The sequence below is a fragment of the Melanerpes formicivorus genome, unplaced genomic scaffold (genome assembly GCF_026170545.1).
Source record: "Melanerpes formicivorus ecotype bairdi unplaced genomic scaffold, bMelFor1.0.p_v2 SCAF_10, whole genome shotgun sequence".
NCBI lineage: Eukaryota > Metazoa > Chordata > Aves > Piciformes > Picidae > Melanerpes > Melanerpes formicivorus.
In genome coordinates this window covers 7,858,234-7,877,482 of record NW_027142362.1, presented here as the reverse complement: position 1 = coordinate 7,877,482, position 19,249 = coordinate 7,858,234, and the positions used below count along the sequence as shown (strand labels likewise).

Sequence of the window (19,249 nt, the reverse complement as noted above, 5' to 3'; positions counted from 1 at the left end):
CTTCCCTCCCCTGGGAAGCCTTCTTGGGGACAGCAGAGACAGATCATAGAATCATTAAGGTTGGGGGAAATTGAGATGATTGAGTCCAACCATAACCCAACACTATGACCATGAAACTACATCCTGAAGCACTGCTTCTACATGCTTCTGGAACACCTCCAGGGATGGTGACTCCACCACCTTTCCTGGTAGCCTGTTCCAGTGCCTCACCATTGTTTCAGTACAGATCAGACCTCTCTTCCAAAGCAGCAATCCTGTCACCAGAGGTTTGCACAGAGATTTTGAGGTGCACAGAGCAGAGGTTGGAGAGGTCAGTGCCAGGACCTGAGAGCTTGGAGCTCCCAGTGTCTGTCACAAAGGCTGGCAGTGTCCACCAGCAGAGTTATGTTGAGGAAGCTTCAGGGAGAACTGATTCTGGTTGTAGTCTCTACCTCCGTAATTGGATGGGAAAAGGCCACTGAGAGTTAAATTCCCTGAGGCTTTTTGCCAGCAGGATAAAGAGCCGGGGTTATTTGATGGATGTGGGTAGGGAAGCAGGGATCACTGAGGAGCAGCCACCCGCAGAGCGGTGTTGTCACCCGTGCCGACCGGCAAGGATGACCTGGCAGGTGAAGGAGAGCTCGAGTGGTGGCCGGGAGCAACAAGCTGTTGTTGCTGGCAACGGGCACTGGAGGGAGATGTGCTCCCATACAGGAGGCCCTGCTCCCTCCACTGCCCAGTTCCCTCTGCAAGTGCCACCCGAGCCAGCCCCGAGCACCGCTGCCTCCTCTCAGTACTCCGAGGTGTGTAATTGAAGTGAAAAGGCTCAGGCCAAAACCGTCTTTTACTGCAGTTGCCAAGAGGCCATGTGTCTGGATGGTGGTGTGATTTTACTCGGCTGGGTGGTCCAGGAGCTGGGCAGGTCTCGTGAGCATGGCTGGACTGGTGCACACATGCCTGGTTCCCACAAGAGATGCAAATCGGAGTCCGGTGCTGTTGTGAGTGTGTACATTTCCTTGTGTGTGTAGACAAAATGCTACTAGCCAAGGCTCAGCAGTGACTTGGAGGTTGCTTGGGTTGTCTTCTGTGCTTCAAATAGCTTCTTCCACCAGACAGTTAAGCTGGGCTGCCAGAACACCCTGGGGACCCTGCCTGGAGCAGAGCATAGCCCGGAGCTTTTACCCTACAGGGACCAACTGCCTCCTTGTCTTCTCTTTTCTTCTCTCACACCGTGAGTGGTTGGGACTCTGAAGATGCTGGGGGCAAACTTCAACCCAGCACACCATGGCAAGGAATGTGATAGAGCAACAGGGAAGGGAAAATCCTTGTGGATTCCTGTTCCAGCCTGGCAAGGGGAAGCTTCTGGGGGTGCTCTAGGCCAGGTGCTATCACTTGCAGTCCTAGTCAGTAAAGGAAAAGGGAAATGGCCTCAAGTTGCTGCAAGGATCCCTTTTATTTAACAGCATGCCACGTCACCACAGGACTCAGGATGGTGCCTGGGACAGACTCTTAGCCCGCTGCTGCTGCTGTTGGGCAGCTTTGTGTAGCTGTCATGACAAGGATGTGGCAGCTCCAGGTCTGTGATCTTCTCCAGTTGCCTGCTTACCTCTCCATCCTCAAGTTAAACTGCTGTGTTGTGTTGGCCAGGTGGCCTTTGCCATTAGCAGAGGCAGTGCTAGCTGGCCCCTGCTTGCAGGCTTTCCATGTGCTGGCTCATGACTACCCAGGGATTATTCTTTGTGGATTTTATTCTTGTGGCAGGCATCCCAAGGTTTCAGTGGAGATTGGAGGCTCTGTGCTGCTAGATGCACTGACACAAAGAAGGGGCTGTCCACATGCCATAATGTCACTTTGCTGGAGTAAGGCCTGGAGACCAAGGGCAGGAAGACTTTAGCAAAGCTGAGGTTTGAACTGCAAAGAATCACAGGCAAGGGTTTAGAGAAGCTCCCTTGGTCATTTTCAATCAGGGCCAGCAGTTCCTTTGAGCATAGGGCTGTGATTCCTCTTGAGTTCTTACAAGCCATGCTGGTGCAGGATGTGTGAGTGGAAGGTGGGACAATCTGTGCTGCTGGACATGCCACTGGAGCCACCTGGCCACCCTGTCCCTGCTTGCAGGGCAGAAAGGTGCCACTGCAGCCGAGCTGTCAGCCCAGGGCTGCTCTGGCGGCTGACAGCTCCATTAGGCAGGAGCACACTCGGCCACTTAGCAGCCTCTTTTTCTTCCTTGCTGCGTGTTTCCCAGTGGTCACACAGGAGGATTTGTAAATACACTGACAAGTGATTTTCCTCTTACTCTCTTCCCCTTTCAAGTGACCCCCAGGCTGATGCCCTCAGTAGCCCACATTATAAATGACACCGTAATGCACAGGCCATGGTGAGGCAGCTCTGCTTCCCCTGACAGATGGACTGAGGATGATGAAATGGCTCTGCTTCAGACATCTCTGTTACTGCTGCTTTTGAGCCAAGCAATGTAGGGGGTGGGGGAGAATGTTAAAAAGCATCTGCTTTCCATGGAAGGCTTCAGCTTTTCATTGAATGAAGCCAAACCCGAGTGTTTTGGCTTGGAAGTGTTTGACGTCGTGTTTCTTGTGAGCTGGAACCTTCCTTGCTTGCTGCTCCACTCCTTCCTTGAGGGCCTCCTCCCCATGGGGACTGCATCCCATGAATCCCCCCAGTAACTTGGAGAGCAAAAGTTGGAATGCATCAGGGAACTTGGATCTCCCCAGGTTGTTTGTCATTTTCATGTTGAAATCTTTCTGTGTGGAAAAAAAAGAAGTCCCAGTGCTTTCTGGAAGAGTCTTAGATGAGAGCTGTGTTCCCATGGAGAGTCAGCAGAGGTTCTCCCTTGTCTGGTGGGGGAGAGGTCTGTGTGATGTTGCATCTTGTGTGGAGGTGCAGCGGAGGACCTCTTCCAGTATTTCACCACTCTCATTGTAAAGAACGCAATCCTTATGTCCAACCTAAATCTCCCCTGCTCCAATTTCAAACCACTTCCCCTCTCCCTATCACCACAGACTCCTCTAAACAGTCCCTTCTCAGCCTTCCTCTAAGTCCCCTTTAGATATCAAAATGTAGTTGTAAGGTCTCCCTAGAGCCTTCTCTTCTCCAGGCTGAACAGCCTCAATTCTCTCAGCCTGTCTTCATAGGAGAGGTTCTCCAACCCTCTGATCATCTTTGTGGCCCTCCTCTGGACTTGCTTCGGCAGATCCATGTCTCTCTTGTGCTGGGGGCCCCAGAGCTGGACACAGTGCTGCAGGTGAGGTCTCACCAGAGCAGAGCAGATGGGCAGAACGACTTCTCTCCATCTGCTGGCCACACTTCTTTTGGTGCAGTTCAGGACGCCATTGGCCTTCTGAACTGCAAGTGTACATTGCTGGCTCATGTCCAGCTTCTCTTCCACCAGCATCCTCAAGTGCTTTTCTGCAGGGCTGCTCTCAATTTCATCATCCCCCAGCCTGTATTGATATCTAGGATTGCTGTGACCTAGGTGCAGGACCTTCCAATCTCCCAGTCACTGCTGTGGTGTCATTCAGCAATGACTCCTTTCTCTCTCCTGTGACGCTCTTAAAAGCTGGGTGCATCTGGCATGTCTGCAGCCTGGTTTTGCACAGGATTTCAAGCTAGTTCAAATAACCATCCTCTTGCAACAGAGAAGGTTTCAAGATCAACATTTCCTACATGCTCATTCTCAGCTCATCTATTTGCATGAAATCATTACTTGTCACAGGGAAGGTAACATGATCGAGGCACGGTTTCACCAGTCGGAGTTGCTGCACAAAGGGTGAAATGAAAAGGCTTGTTTGCTTTGATAAGGATTTAGCTGTAATGGAAACACCTTCTCCTGGAAGATGTTTTTATTAGTTCTCCTTCTCGTGTTTGCAGTGAACTGACAAAAGGATTTTTCCCTCTTTAAATTAGTATTAGACTGACACTTCTTGCCTTTGTTATTCTGTTGTAGGAGAACATTTCCTTGTCTTCCTTCAGACATTCATAGATTCATAGAATAGTTTCACTTGAAAGAGACCTTAAAGATCATCCAGTTCCAATCCCCTGGCCTTGGCAGGGACACCTTCCACTAAACCAGATTGCACAAGACCTCATCCAGCCTGGCCTCGAACATCTGCAAGGAGGGGGTCTCCACAGCCTCCCTGCGCAACCTGTTCCAGTGTCTCACCACCCTCACCCTAAAGCATTTCTTCCTCATCTCCAGTCTAAATCTTCCCTTCTCAATCTTTAATCCATTGCCTCTCATCCTGTCACTACAAGCCCTTGTAAAAAGTCCCTCCCCAGCTTTCTTGTAGGCTTCTTTTAGGTACTGGAAGGCTTCTACAGGGTTTCCCCAGAACCTTCTCTTCTCCAGGCTGAACAGCCCCATCTCTCTCAGCCTGTCCCCATAGGGGACATTCTCCAGCTCTCTGATCATCCTTGTGGCCCCCTCTGGACCTGCTCCAGCAGTTCAATGTCCTTATGCCAGAGGCACCAGAATGGGATGCAGTACTCCAGCTGGAGTCTCCCAGGGACAGAGTAGAGGGGCAGAATCACTTCTCTTGTCCTGCTGGCCACGCTTCTTTTGATGCAGCCTAGGACACGGTTGCCTTCTGGGCTGCAAGCACACAAGGCTGGCTCATGTTGAGTTTTTAATCAGCTGACACCCCCAAGTCCTCTTCCTCAGCACTGTGCTTGAGCCACTCCTTGCCCAGCCTGTGTTTGTGCTTGCCCCCACCACGAGTCACAAGAACTAGTATCCCTTAGTGCACCAAAACACACTGCTTGAAAAAGCAGAGGAGCTTTCAGGCACACCAGACCTTCTTCAGGTCTGTGGTGAAAACAAACCTAAAGTTAATTGCTGCTGCCCAACTTTAAAGCCTGAGCCCCAAGAGGATTTCCACCCCCAGCCCCCCTTAAACATAATGTGCTTGAACAACATGTGGGATCTAGGCCATGTTGTGTGGCTGATGGGTTTTTTCTGTTTGTTGAAAGTTGCAAACTGGTACAAAACAAGTTTGTTCTTAGTTGCAGCCAATTTCAGCCAGAGCTGAACAGGCTGTTCCCAGAGTCATCAAAACCTATGTAAACATGGCAGATTGACATTTCTGCTAACAGATGGTCCATGGGGATTGCAGCAGAGCTGCCTCTTTCCACATTTCTTGGTATTCACGAGACGCCTGCAAGAAGGTTTTCAAGTTTGCTCTGTGTGTGCGCGTACGATGCTCAGCTCTTTCTGATGGCAAATATGCATGGAAGCATCTCTAACAGGACACACATTTGTGTGCATGTTTGTGTAGGTTCAGGGCTGAGATTTCCAGGCAGTATTTGCTCAGTAACGTATGTTCCTTGGAAAAGGCACAGAAGCCATCAGTCAGCAATGTCGCTGCAGAAAGCCTCTCAGATGGCAGCAGAAGCAAATGGAGCACGTTCCTCAAGTACCTAGGTGTGGTGGTACTCCTTATTGTGAGCTCTGTGCCATCACTTGATTGATTCCTTGCCATTAAAGTGTGGTTTAATGATTGTCCACTTAGAAAGAGAGCAGTCAGGGAGCGCTCTTGGCTCAAAATATTTTGTGGAGGATTGTGGGTAGAGGAATGGCAAAGACACTGCCTCCAGCACCCCTGTGAATGAGCAGACGCTTGATGGCCGCTGCACTGCGTTCAGACGTCACTTCTGCAGGGTGCTGTCATATCAGAGAAGCCCTTCACTACCTGTTGGATCCTGAGGCAGCAGCAAAGCTCCTGTGACTTGGGGTTGGTTCTGGGATGTCACATCGCTCTGCCTCCCTCAAAGTGCCAAGGCTTGAGTTGGGGTGGCCAGGGAGTGCTGGGGCAAAGGCAGGGCAGCTCTGCAGCGCATACAGAAGAGCTTCCGTGCGCCTTCTGCCAGCACCCACAGCACGAGGCAGCGCTGGCTTCTCGCTAAGTAGCTGGGTTAGGAATGCCTGGCTCACACACATCTGCTCCTGCATTTCTACCTCATTTCCAGCCAGATGGACTGAGGCACAAGGTCAAATGACTCATGCAAGGTCAGGCTGATGTCAGATATCTCCTTGCCATCTCGGCTGGCCTCATGCTACACTGATTGTTGTTGGAATAGCTCTGGTGTAAGTAGCAGCCACATATGCAGAGCAGTTTCTCCTGCCTGGCAGCGAGCAGTGGGTGGTTGGTGGCTTTGGATAGATGTGCTATGTATCTTCACCCCACACAGCCACAGAACCATAGACTCACCTGGTTGGAAAAGGCCTTAAGATCATGAAGCCAACCATAACCTAACATCTCCCTGTACTCAACTGGAAGACCACCTTCGTAAGCAATTCATCCAAACAGCTTTTGAACATCTCCAGGAATGGTGACTCCACCCCTTCCCTGGGCAGCCTGCTCCAGTACCAAGTGACCCATTTTTCCTAATATCCAACCTAAACCTCCCCTGGAGCAACCTGACGCCATTTCCTCTTGTCCTGTTACTTGTTCCCTGGGAGAAGAGACTGGCCCCCACCTCACTGTAACCTCCTAACCTCCTTTCAGGAAGTTGTGGAGAGTGAGGAGGTCTCCCCTCAGCCTCCTCTTCTCCAGGCTGAACAACCCCAGCTCTCTCAGCCACTCCTCATAGGACTTGTGTTCAAGACCCCTCACGAGCCTTGTTGCCCTTCTCTGGACATGCTCCAGCACCCCAATGTCCTTCTTGCAGTGAGGGGCCCAAAACTGAACCCAGTATTTGATTTGAGATGCACCTCACCAGTGGTGAGTACTGGGGCACTATTGTTTCCCTGGTCCTGCTGGCCACACTATGGCTGATGCAGGCCAGGATGCTGTTGGCCTTCTTGGCCACCTGAGCACATGCTGGCTCAGGTTCAGTTGGCTGTTGACCAGTACCCCCAGATTGTGCATGTGAACACGGGCAGTAGGATCATGTCTGGGTTTTCTCTTTGTTTCAGCCTTGTGTTGTCCCTTCACTTCAATCCAGACCACAGGTAACATCTGTGGGACAAGGCCAGAGATAACCAACTGGTGTGGTCCTTGGTATGCATATGTATGTGAGTCACTAGCGGGGCTGAGCTCAGGTATATGCAGGACAGCCCAATAAAATCAAAACCTGGAAAGAAAATACTTTTGTGCCTGTGAACTAATAGTCTGAGCTGTTAAATAACTTCAGCTCTTAAAGGCACACATTTCCCATGCACAGAGGTGTGCATTCAACAGTTTATTGCAAGGGGAAGCTGAGAGAACCCAGAACAAATTGTGTTCAGCCCATATAATTTAATTAGATCTACAAACAAGGTAACACTGGTTGCCCAGGGGATTTAAAGCTGAGCTAAGAATTGCTTGGTGGTCTGTGACCAAAAAAAAAAATCCCCCTAATTTTGTGCCTGTGTGTTGATGTGGAATAGCAGAGTGTTTACCCAAGCCCCAGCTTGGAGCAGGAAATCTGTGCTGCAGAGCAAGCAGTGTAGCATTGTCTTCAGCTCTGGCTGGAGCACACGTGCCAGCGCACACAGGTGAAGGTCCTCCTCCCTGCTGCAGAGCATCACCTATGCCAAAGCAAATGCTGTCATCATCCAACTCCAGCTTTCCACCATCCCTGCTCCTTTCCAGCTTTGCAGCATTTCTCAGTGGGCTCATACAGCTCCAGGTCGTTTGTGGCTTTCCAGGGAGTTGATTTTGATGGACTTTTAAATGAGGTCTTGTGTCACGATAGACTTGTTGGCTGCAGATTTTGAGAAGTGGTGGAAAGCCCCTTAGGAGACCAGTTGTGAACCGTTTGGCAGCTTGCATCCACTTGCTCTGCATCAGGTAACAGAGCCATGGAGCCTGTGGTGATGTGCCTGTGCCAGGCTGTTGCAGGGAGCACGTTTAAATGGATACCATCAGAAGCATTCACTGCGTTTAACTCGCGTTTCTAACGCCATCATATTTCCCACCCTGCACTTCCCTTTTCCAAGCTGTTTCTCATTTCAGGTTTATGAGGATAAGAATCTGTGTCTGTGATAATTGGATCTTTTCTCCTTTCTGCAGCCTTCATGGAATAAATCAGGCAGCCAGCCCTGGACAAACAGCATCACCAGATACGGGGACACGATCACAAAAGAGCCTCTCTCTGTTGTCAACGGCTCGCTGAAGCTCCCTTCCAGCGCGGGACAGAAGCTTTTGTTGCAGGCTCTGGTTTATGATGCTGTCATGGTGGGTGTCTTTGGGGCTTTAGTGACTTGTGGATTCTGGTGTGCCTTTTCCCATTCATGCTCCCCATCTCCCTTTCCCTTGCTTTGTAGCACAGCAGAAAATGCCAGCTGTAGTTGGCTTTGTTTTTTCCCTGGGTAGAGGAGTGTATGCCTGTGAGACCGATGGGATTTGAGTAAAAGCTGTTTGTTTTTTTCAGGCATTGCTCAGAGCCTCAACTTCCCTCCTGATCTGTCTTGACTCCAACCAGCCTTTGAGGGCCTGTGCTGTGGGCTTGTTCTGGTGAAGTGGGGCCAGACAGCCCGGTTGTCAGCATCCCAGTTCCTGAGGACCTGGAGCAGGCACCAGAAGTCTGCTTTTGGGTGTTTGCTGTGGCCATGCAGCAGGCAGGCTTCTGAATGACTTAGGAGCTGCAGTGCTCAGCACAGTCAGTAAGATCTACAGCAGGCTGGCCTGAAGGAGGGATTGCATTTTTCTCTGTAAAAGGAGTCAAAGAGCAAGCATTGATTTAAACTCCTCCTTCAGAGAGGGTAGAACAATTTCTACTGCACTTGTCTTCTGTATGTGGATGCAGAGACTGGGAGGAAATCCTCTTTCTGATATTTCTTCACTGGACCAAGGGTTCGCTCTTGTATTTGGGGGGATTTGTACAACGTCTGCACCACAGCCTTAGCACAGCAAGCTGACACCTGATCCAGCTGGCTCTGTACCACATTTCTTGGCCTATTGTTTTAAAAAGTTCAGCCCCTCCCCCCCCAGCCAATACTTCAGAGTAACTACCTATGTTTCCTTCCTAGATAGTGGTGTGAAAACCAATTATACACAGGATGCAATTAACATTGTAGCTAGAGTTAAGACAATGTTTTACAACCCAATTACAGGGCACTGCTTACAGCACAGCTCCCCCATCAGTTTGTCAACCAAAGGGGAAAAGTGTTAAAATATGTAAATGATGCACAAAGTTGGCTTCAACAGAAAGTGCGAGTGACACATGGGATATCGCTTCTTCCATACTTCGAACCATCTTCTTGCTCCTAAATCTTACTCAGCCCAGAATCTGAGCACTGGTTGCCTAGAGAACCCTTTGTGAACTTCCAGAATAATCTATCTGTTAAATTATTGAACCATAGTCTGGAGCCCCCAACATGAGAAGGACATCAGACTGTTGGAGCAGGTCCAGAGGAGGCCATGAAGATGATCAGAGGGCTGGAGCAGCTCCTCTGTGGGGACAGGCTGAGAGAGCTGGGGCTGTTCAGCCTGGAAAAGAGAAGGCTCCTGGGAGACCTTATAGTGGTCTTCCTGAAAGGGGCCTACAAGAAAGCTGGAGAAGGGACATTTTGCAAGTGGTGGTTGTGGGTAGGATGAGGGGGGATGGAATTAAGATGGAAGAGAGTAGATTTGGACTGGACACTATGAACAAATTCTTTACAGTGAGGGTGGTGACACACTGGAACAGGTTGCCCAGGGAGGTTGCAGATGTCCCCTCCCTGGAGGCGTTCAAGGCCAGGTTGGATGAGGCCTTGAACAACCTGTCCTAGTGGAAGGTGCCCTTGCCCATGGCAGTGAGGTTGGAAGTAGATCATCTTTAATGTCCCTCCAATCCAAACCATTCTATGATAATCTAGCAACATGATATATCTCATCAGCTAGATTCACAGAGGCCTGTAGGCTGAAGCCTGCTCAAGCAGCACAGAGGAGGACTGTTTGTTTTCTTTCTGAGTTGAGTGTACACCAGCTTCTGGAAGCTGTGACCAGGGCTCTGGTCAACAAAACTTTTGTGAGACATAGCCAAAATTAAACCAAGAGAGTGACAGGAGCCCTGGTGTCTAGCTGTGGGTGTGGAATCATGAGCTGTCTTGGAAGCAAGTTTCCTAAAGTGTTGCCCCACTGCCCCTCTAGAATTCTGGCCCTTAGTATGGAAACAGAGTGGTGAGTTTTGAAAATTGTGGACCTTGACAGAGGCTTGGAGGAGTGGTTGCTCCAGCCTGCCAAGAAACTGTGGGCAAATCACTCCCTGAGACTTGCTTTTCCCTCTGAGAAACATATCAAGGTAATGCTTAATGGAGGCATGAGGACATCCCATTGCACTCAGTGCTTGGTTGGGTCACAGCCTCAATTACCTGAATTTCCTTTCCTTTACCTTCTTTTTTTCTTTCTTTTTAATTTTCCCCCTGTCTGATAACAGAATGAAGCAAAGAAAAGCCACCCACCAGCCAACCTCCACCAAGTGGAAGCAGAGGTCATTGTCCATTCTGATTTTTCAGCCTCTGACAGAGACTACGACTCCCAGCTGCACACCCTGGAGAGCGAAGAGACAGAAACTGAGGACCAGGAGCCCAAAGAGCTCCCATCTGGAGAGCTGGCTCTTACTGGCTCTCCCAGCACCCAACAGGACACTAGCCAAGTGTTGGTGGACTGCACAGGCAGTGCTGAGGTTCAGGCCCAGGAGGAGCCGTTATGTCCCGACAGACAGACTAACAAAACAGAGGCCACTGGCATCTGTGGGCTCACCAATGGCTTCCACAGCCACGGGGAGAGTCTGAATTCAATGGAGAGCGGAGATTCAGACTCCATCCAGGAAGGCATGGGGAACGTGCAGCCGCTCAAGTGCCAATCACTTTCCCCAGCCCCTGAAGAGGGCCCCCTCTATAGTAACTCTGGTTTAACCAGTTCATCCTCAGCATCTGAGAATGTGGCCTGTGTCCACAGTCACTGAAGAGCAAACCAGTCTGATTTTGATCATGGGAGAGCTTGAAGCACTAGGAAGGGCCTGTCCCTGCAAGGTTGTGTGTGCCCTTGATTCACTGGGCCCAGCAACGGCTAAGAAGGTGCAACATCTCACCAGAGCAGGATTTGGACCTCTCAGCTCCAGATACTGCTTTCAAGAGTCCAGTAGGTAGATTGGTAAAGACCCATCTTCTTCCTGCTGAAGCTGATGAGCAACGATGTTTGTGGGAGCAGAACTGAGCCATCTGCCAAAGCCTGAGCTGAAAGCACAGCTAGAACAGACTTCTGCATGAGACTGCGGCTGTCACTTCTCTGCGGTCCTCGAGGCGACTGGCAAGACGTCTCGTAATGCTGGGAAGAGGCAGAGCCCACTGAGCCATGCTTCTCAGCTGTCTCTTCACCAGGCAGCCCCTTGGCACTACCTGCTGCCTCCCATCCTTGGGATGAATTTTGTCAGAGGAGTCCCACAAGGGGGTGGAAGCCAAGACAAACAGACTCAGCGAGCTGTAACCACCAGCCTTTTCTGCCCTCCCGTGGTTAAAAGGATTATAAGGCTCTCTTTGTGCGCTGCCGCAGTAACTCTCGCTAGCAGGCCTGAGGTAGTGGCCTTTTATTACACACTCTACGAGTGCCTCTAACAACTTGTACTATATAGAACCTTCTTCGGTGTCTGGGTCATTTCACCAACCTGGACTTTGTTGTATGTAGGTTCTTGTACCTAATATTTTAGGTGCACATCTGTCCTTTTCATGTACAACATGTATTTTTATTTCCTTGGAACATCTTTATATTATTTAATTTTATAAAGTGGAGTAGTGTGTGGTATAGAGTAGCATTTTTACTACTTCTCTCTCTCTCTCTATTTTGTTTTTCCTCCCTAACAACACAACTACCTCATGTCTGTTGGAGAAAAGAAGCAGTAAACCTACTCTTTTGTTCTAGGCCATTATAGGTTTTAACTTATTCGTGTACTGCCTTTTCCTAAAGAATCTGTTTGCACTGGTGGTTGACTCTTTTTTAATGTGTAATGCTCCAGAGCTGATGTCTCTCTTGGTGTGTTTTTAAGTGTTGCTGTAGGGCACCTTCCCTGGAGCTGGAGAGTTGGGCTGTATTTCTCTGTAGGACTGGGGTTTGCAGGAGCTGGCCAACGGAGACTGCTTCAGCTGGCAGGACATTGATCCATCTTTCCTTTGCCAGCTCACACTAGCAAAGAGAGGAAAGAATCAAGAGTTGCAAAAGTTATTTGTTCTCTGGGAGGCATCTATTTCTTCTTCTGTTGTGCCCACGTGGAGGTATCTCAGATGATTTTGATTTCCAGAGAGCAGCTCTCAGCCTCCTGTAAGCAGTGGAATTGCTGAAGGCTTTGGATGAACATGTGAAATTGTCCAGTTGCATCTGAGGGTCCTGGCCAAAGAGCTTTTGGGGTTTGATAGTTGGGGTTTTTTTGAGTGTAGATCATCACCAGGTCTTAAAAATTGAAATCAAATCTTTGGTCTTGTACCAGTCCATCTGGTTAGAAACTCATCTAGTGGCTCTTCTTGCTGATGCTTTTACTGATATCTCCCTCAGCCTGGCCTTCAGCTGAGCATTTCTCTACCGTCTCTTTAGCCTGCCTCTGCCCTGTTCCAGGCTTGCAGACCTTGACTGGACCAGCTCCTCAGGGGTAGCAGGGATCGGTAATTCTGTTCACTGGGTGTTTGGTAAAGGTTCTGCTGTCCTGGAGGTCTGGCCATTTGCTTGGAAAAATGAGGAACAAGATACCCATTTCCCTCTTCTCTTAATGAAATTCATCTGAAGCCATGTGGGGAGCTGTGTGCTGACTTCAGATCCTGAGAAAGACTTCATGTGTTGATTTTTGAGGTGAAATCTGGACTGAGATACCACTGCTTGCAGTAAGAAGAACTCTGTTCCACCAGCACCTTATCCCTGCTTCTGTTGTGAAGAGCCATGTCACAGTGTGCCCTGTGTTTGGAGCTGAGATAGACCAGCCTGTGTCTTTGTGACCCTCCATCAAACCCTGTTAGCTTCAGCTCTTCAATAGAGGAGTACCTCCAAACCTCCATGTACCGTGTTGGGCAGGACAGTGGAACTTCCACCTCTCCTTGTCCTACAGCATCTCCTCCCACCCTGAGATTCTGGTAAATGGCTGTATTTCCAGTGGTTGCACTTGCTCTTGCTCCAGCTGCTGCTTGGTATCTTGAGGACTCTCAGAAATGCCTGAAGTGCCATGACTCCAAAGGGCTCTGGTACAGAGACTGGAAATCAGTACTAGTGCTGGGCAGGAGCTAGCATGTGTGCACTACCAGAGCAAGTAGCTGGACAAGGCAAGAAATCAGAGGTGGGCAGAGGGAATGTGTAAATAACCTCCAGAACTGACTGCCACCAGACCTCGAAACTGACAACTCCACAGAGTGAGCAGTAAGCAGTTAGGTGGTGTTGCTGCAGGCAGTAAGGGCAGTTTACAGCTGTATGGCAGAGGTAACAACCCTCCAGCTGGGGAGTGTCAGGCACTGGCTGCAGAAGGTGAGGGAGGGTCCTGCAGCTAGATCTCAGTTTGCAGCTAATTTCATGGAAGAGAACTTGACCTTCCCCAGTGACAGGACAGACTCTGTACAAGCCATGTTGCCACCACTGATGTGCAGAAAGGGAGAAGGACCCTTCTCCAGAAAGCTCACTCTAGAGGAACTCTTGGTGACTTCCTTTCACCTCCAAAACCAAGTTATCCACCTGCAAGCATGACATTATGGTGAAGGACTGCTGCTGCTGAGTGGAGGTCAGCACTGGGAGGAGTTTGGCCAGCAGTGGGTATGATCAGGGCACCTGAGTTCTCCTGGCTCTCTGTTGTGACACTGTATCTGGCACAGGTCATGTACCAGCCCTCAGCTTTCCCCCCAGGGGCCTATGGGGATGGAGGCTTAGTCCTGTGGCTGGCTTAGGAGAGGGCCACAATTTCTGGGGTGCTCCTTTGTCCGTGCATGCTCTGCTTTGTCTGCGCTGACTTCAGCAGTCCCTTAGTCACGGGGTGAGTGTTGCTGATCTGCCTGTCACCGAAGCCAACACAAGCAGGTACAGTGTGGCACCATTCCCCTGGATCACTTTGGGCCAACCACAAAACCACCAAGTTAGTTACATGCTCCAGGAGCTTTGAGGAGATGCAGCAGAGTGCAAACATTTCTGTTTATACATCACAAAAACACTTTATCTCCTCATGGCTGAGGCTCATTCTGATCTTGTTACATCACATCAAGGGGTACCAGAGAGTGAAACTGGCAGCATTTGGAGGTCCCAGTATGCTGGTAGCCATGGACTGCTACACCAGATCTCAGCTACAGAAATAAGGCAGTTCCCTCAAAGCCAGGAAGGAGATCACCACTGACTAGCAGCAGAAAAGTTGATCTGTATGAACACATGTCCACACAGAGTGTCCCTAACTCTGCTGCACCCAGGTCCCTCCAGAACACGTGGGACCTGGCTCTTCTCAGCCCAGGTCCCTCCTGTCCTGAACACAGGTGGGACCTGGCTCTTCTCAGCCCAGGTCCCTCCTGTCCTGACCACATGTGGGACCTGGCTCTTCTCAGCCCAGGTCCCTCCTGTCCTGACCACATGTGGGACGTGGCTCTTCCCAGCCCAGGTCCCTCCTGTCCTGAACACAGGTGGGACCTGGGTCTTCTCAGCCCAGGTCCCTCCTGTCCTGAACACACGTGGGACCTGGCTCTTCTCAGCCCAGGTCCCTCCTGTCCTGAACACACGTGGGACCTGGCTCTTCTCAGCCCAGGTCCCTCCTGTCCTGAACACAGGTGGGACCTGGCTGTTCTCAGCTGGAAGTGAGCAGAAGACGGATGACACGCATTTCTCGTGTACCCCTGAAGCAACCAGTGCATCTATTTTTTTACCATGAATTAAGTTGCTTTCTTGCAGATTTCTCACAGACACAAACTGTTGATACTTTTAATTGCCCATCACACTTAATATATGTCCCTAGGCACCAGGCTCCTTTCTGCCTTTCCTTCCTTTCAGTAACACTAAAGATTATTGCTGTCCAACTTTTTGCTGGCGTATCTTGTTTTACATTGTTCCAATGCCAGGGTTGTCTCCCTGGCATCATTTTGTAGTATTGATGCCGTTGGGCTGCACAACTGTATATTCCCTACGCTGCCATGAGAGTCACAATCCTCATCCTTTCCTTTCTTTTTGCTTCCTTGCTCCGGGAAGCACATGGCTTGGATCAAAACCTCTTTCAGCTTTTTTCTTTGGTTGATTTGATTTCGGATTTATCGGACGTCAAAGTTCTGGTTTAAATAGCTCAGAGGAGAGAATTCGTAATCTAGGTTTTGAGAAGCTTTTGCATTTCTAGCTGACAGCCCTGAGGTCAGCCCATGAAACAAGCTGCGTGAGAAAACAACCGTCTCACCAGAGCACTAAATATGGGTTTGATCTCATTAGACATTTTGAGGGGGATCATCGTGGCTTTTCTAATCAATGCTTCTGTTAGAGAAGAGGTGTTTAGTCCAGCAGAAATCTACCATCTAGATCTGTTCTTGTATTCCCTTGCTTGTCTCTTACAATTACATTTCCTTTTCTACACAGTGCATAAGGGGTGTGTAACCAGAACTTGATCTCCTTTGAAGATTGTGTCTGTGTTTGGTTCCATGCTGTACTTAATTATAACTTGCTTTCTTCAGAGACTGTTCTTACTCCACAAATACTCTTTAGTGTTAAAGTGTAAGAAGACATTGTCCTTATATTCCTTAACTAATGAGTTATTAATAAAATATTTTGGAAAAAAAGAGTTAAATTTGTCTCATGATTCAATTATATAGAATTACATAGAATAAACCAGGTTGGAAGAGACCTTCAAGATCATCACGTCCAACCTATCAACCCATCCAACCCACCTGAGCAACTAACCCATGGCACCAAGCACCCCTTCAACTCTCCTCCTGAACACCTCCAATGATGGTGACTCCACCACCTCCCCAGGCAGCCCATTCCAATGGGCAATCACTCTCACTGTATAGAACTTCTTTCTAACATCCAACCTAAACCTCCCCTGGCACAGCTTGAGACTGTGTCCTCTTGTTCTGGTACTAGCTGCCTGGGAGAAGAGACCAACCTCTGCCTGTCTACAACCTCCCTTCAGGTAGCTGTAGAGAGTAATAAGGTCACCCCTGAGTCTCCTCTTCTCCAGGCTAAGCAACCCCAGCTCCCTCAGCCTCTCCTCATAGGGCTTGTGTTCCAAACCCCTCACCAACTTCATTGCCCTTCTCTGGACTCGTTCCAGCAAGTCAACCTCCTTCCTAAACTGAGGGACCCAGAACTGGACACAGGACTCAAGGTGTGGCCTAACCAGTGCAGTGTACAGGGGCAGAATGACCTCCCTGCTCCTGCTGGCCACACTGTGCCTGATGCAATCTCTTGCAGCTCTTATTCCTCACAGCTCGAATCATGCTTACCTGAGTAACTCACTTCTGGATGGATCCAAACCAGGCCTTGAGGCATGGTGAAGCACCTTCCACAGCCAGCATGTACTTCACTGGTGGGGAAGCCGGGGCAGGACACAGGATTCACATTTGTGCTGGTTCAGTGCCTGAGCTCCCAGCTGTAGAGGTTGGGAATGTGAGATGATGGGTGCCTGGTTCCTTAGGGATTCTGCTAGGATTTCAGGTATGGGCAGAGTTTGGATTCCTTAAGGATTTCTTGATGCTTAACTCATCTCTCAGTGTTGGACTGATTCCTAGAAGATAAAGGGAAAATACTTGTCCAGTTTGGTGCTTCATCTTGCAGGGGGATTTTTTAATGGGAAAAATAAGCAGAAGCATGTAGCAGATGCTAGATGAGACTTCTCCTGGATGGCGCACTGGGCTGAACACTCAGTGGCTTACATCCAGTGAGAGTGTTGAGAGGGTACTGGACAGCACCTGAGGACGTGCTATTAACCTCCCCTGCATCTCCCTTTCTTTCTAGGATGCATTCCCTACTTCAGCAGATAGTTTTCATTATTACTTTATGCTGCCAGAACTACAGAGCCATAAAATCTCATTTTATCTGCATTACAGAGGTAATAAATCTACACTTGGCATAGTGTTCCCTGATAGTGCTTAAAGGGAACAGTGTAAGGCTGTGTAACTCTGATGAGTTTTCCTCCTAATGACAGGTAACCCCACAAATGAGCAAGGAAGGACCTTGGGGGTGTGATAGGTGCCTGCAAATCCCACTTCCAGCTGTCAGGTCATAGTATAGGAGGCTGACAAGAGAGGACACTGGAGTGGCATGAATGAGCAGAGAGATGGATGGACACAGCAGTTACAGGAGACCATGGAGAAGCAAAGACAGGTGTTTCTTTCTGTGCCCAGTCTTCATCACCCCAGTCTGTGATGCTGTGATGCTGTGATGCAGCTGGCAGCATTGTCACTGTGGGCTGGGGTCTCATGCAGTCTTGGGTAACTCAAGAAGTTAGAGGAACCCAGTGCACCGTATTGCCCAGCTCAGCCCTCTGGGGAGCAATGTTGTGTGATGCAGCAAGGCAGCCAGGCTGCTTCTCAGATCCTCGGCAGACACCCATGGTGGAAACTGCATCCCAGGGGCCCTCCTCCAACTTCCCCCTCCATCAAGGCACTAGAGCAGTGGTTACACCCAACAGTCAGACCTCTGTGATTAGCAAGGCAGGTACAATTGTGTGGGTTTCATTCTTCCTGCTGGCTCCTCACAGTCATTTCCACTGGTGGCAAAACTGCTGGATTGGTGGCACCATGGTTCTCAGTGGAGAACACGCAGCTCCTCCTCAGCCAGGCAGCTAAGTGCCAGGAGGCACCCCTTGGTGTGGTGACAAGTGCTGGCTGCTGCCACCACAATTGCATTCTTAGCCAAAAGGGGCTGAAAAAGGGTTTCTGCAGGGGAGAGCAGTTCCCAGGAGCACATCCTGTAGCTGTCCCACTACTGTTGGGACAACACTCAGCTCAATGCCTTGAGGTAAGTGCTATCATTTCAACTCCCCTCCCTGTTGCTCACTGACCACAAAACATGCTGAAACCCCACATGTATGTACAGAAGTGAAATGTTCCTGGGCTGTTAGTAGACAGGGAAACCACAATAACACACACAATAATAAATGGGGTGAATTCAGACAAGTTAATCTCCCACTTCATCTGCTGAAACTACTAATGGTGTCTCAGGGACCTGTTTGCAGTTAATTGGTGTAAATCAGGAGCACTCTTTATGCCAATAGAAATTCACTGTGCAAGGGGTGAGGAACATCCTCTGAGGCCAGCTCTCATGGAAAGGGAGGACATACAGACCCTGGAGGGAAGACAGAGGGATGGACTCCACAGCCACTCTGCAGGGAAGGTGGCTGGAGCCTTGCTTCAGGCTGGGCACTGTCGCTCCTGTAACCCTGCTGCTTTTCTAAAGGCTCCAGTTTCTGCTCACAGTGTGATAAGCAAATTCCTGCTTCCAGTACAAAGCAACTTTCTTAAGCCCTCATGGTTACAGAGGAGCACAGAAAAAGAGGAATGCTCCAGATTCCTGCTGTTAGGTGGCTCAAAGAGCCCCAAAGCTGCCCTTTTCTTTTAAAATCTTACATGGCTTTGCCGTTTTTGCATGTGACACTAGCAATGTCACCAGAGTCATCTGCAAGATGCAGGGCTGAGCTTGGTGGTGTCCTCAACTTGTAGTTACCTCTGTGGGCTCTTGGGTCCTGCCATTGTGCATGGGAGCAAAACATCCCAAACTGGAGCTCCTGGGGAAAACAAGCCCTGTAAAGCACATGGTGCTTCCATTCCCTTTGGAATTTTTAACTCCCACAAGCTGTCCTCAGTGCTGGCAGCACCCTGCGAGCTGCCACCAGCCCATGATAGCTGTGAGGATTACAGAAATGCTGGTGGGGCCCCATGGCAAGAGCCAGGGAGACGGCTGGGAAAGAGGAGCAGGGCTGGTGCCAAAAGGTCAGGGACAGTGCAGAAATTCAGATGTTACCGAGAGGCTGATGGAGCCAGAGCAAATTCTTCCCTGGCTGAAAGCAGCCTCATACAGTTCAGCCCTCTTCTAAATGAGGGAAGCTTTAATGTGGAGCAGATGTAGTGACGTCTTCTTTCCTTGTTAGCCAACTCCAGCAGCTCAGGGTGCACTGTCCAGGGGAGCCACACATTGCTTGTGGCTGAACCCTTACAAAGGGTTTTCCTCCAGGTTTCTGGGCATGGTTACAGGCTTCAGTAACCTGGTTCATCACGTTCTGGTTTTATCCTGAAAACAGTAAATTAATTAGGATCCACTTTTATTTTTTGTAGTAGTTTTGTTTTGACAAGCAAACTCCACACAAGACACTGAGCTGTCATTGCAGAGGTGACTTTGGCTGCTGATGGTGATGACAGGGGTTGTGTTTG

General features: G+C 49.6%; 1 protein-coding gene across 2 annotated transcripts in view; it reads left to right on the top strand.

Annotated features, from left to right (window-relative positions):
* The window catches only part of IGDCC4 (immunoglobulin superfamily DCC subclass member 4), a 107,654-nt gene extending 92,009 nt beyond the window's left edge, over window positions 1-15,645 (top strand). For both annotated transcript variants that reach the window (XM_068143498.1, XM_068143499.1), the window contains exons 19-20: window positions 7,983-8,147; window positions 10,330-15,645. In XM_068143498.1, coding sequence (XP_067999599.1) covers window positions 7,983-8,147; window positions 10,330-10,860 — 696 coding nt within the window. In that variant the 3' untranslated portion in view covers window positions 10,861-15,645. The remainder of the gene's footprint in view (window positions 1-7,982; window positions 8,148-10,329) is intronic.
* Window positions 15,646-19,249: the final 3,604 nt, after the last annotated feature.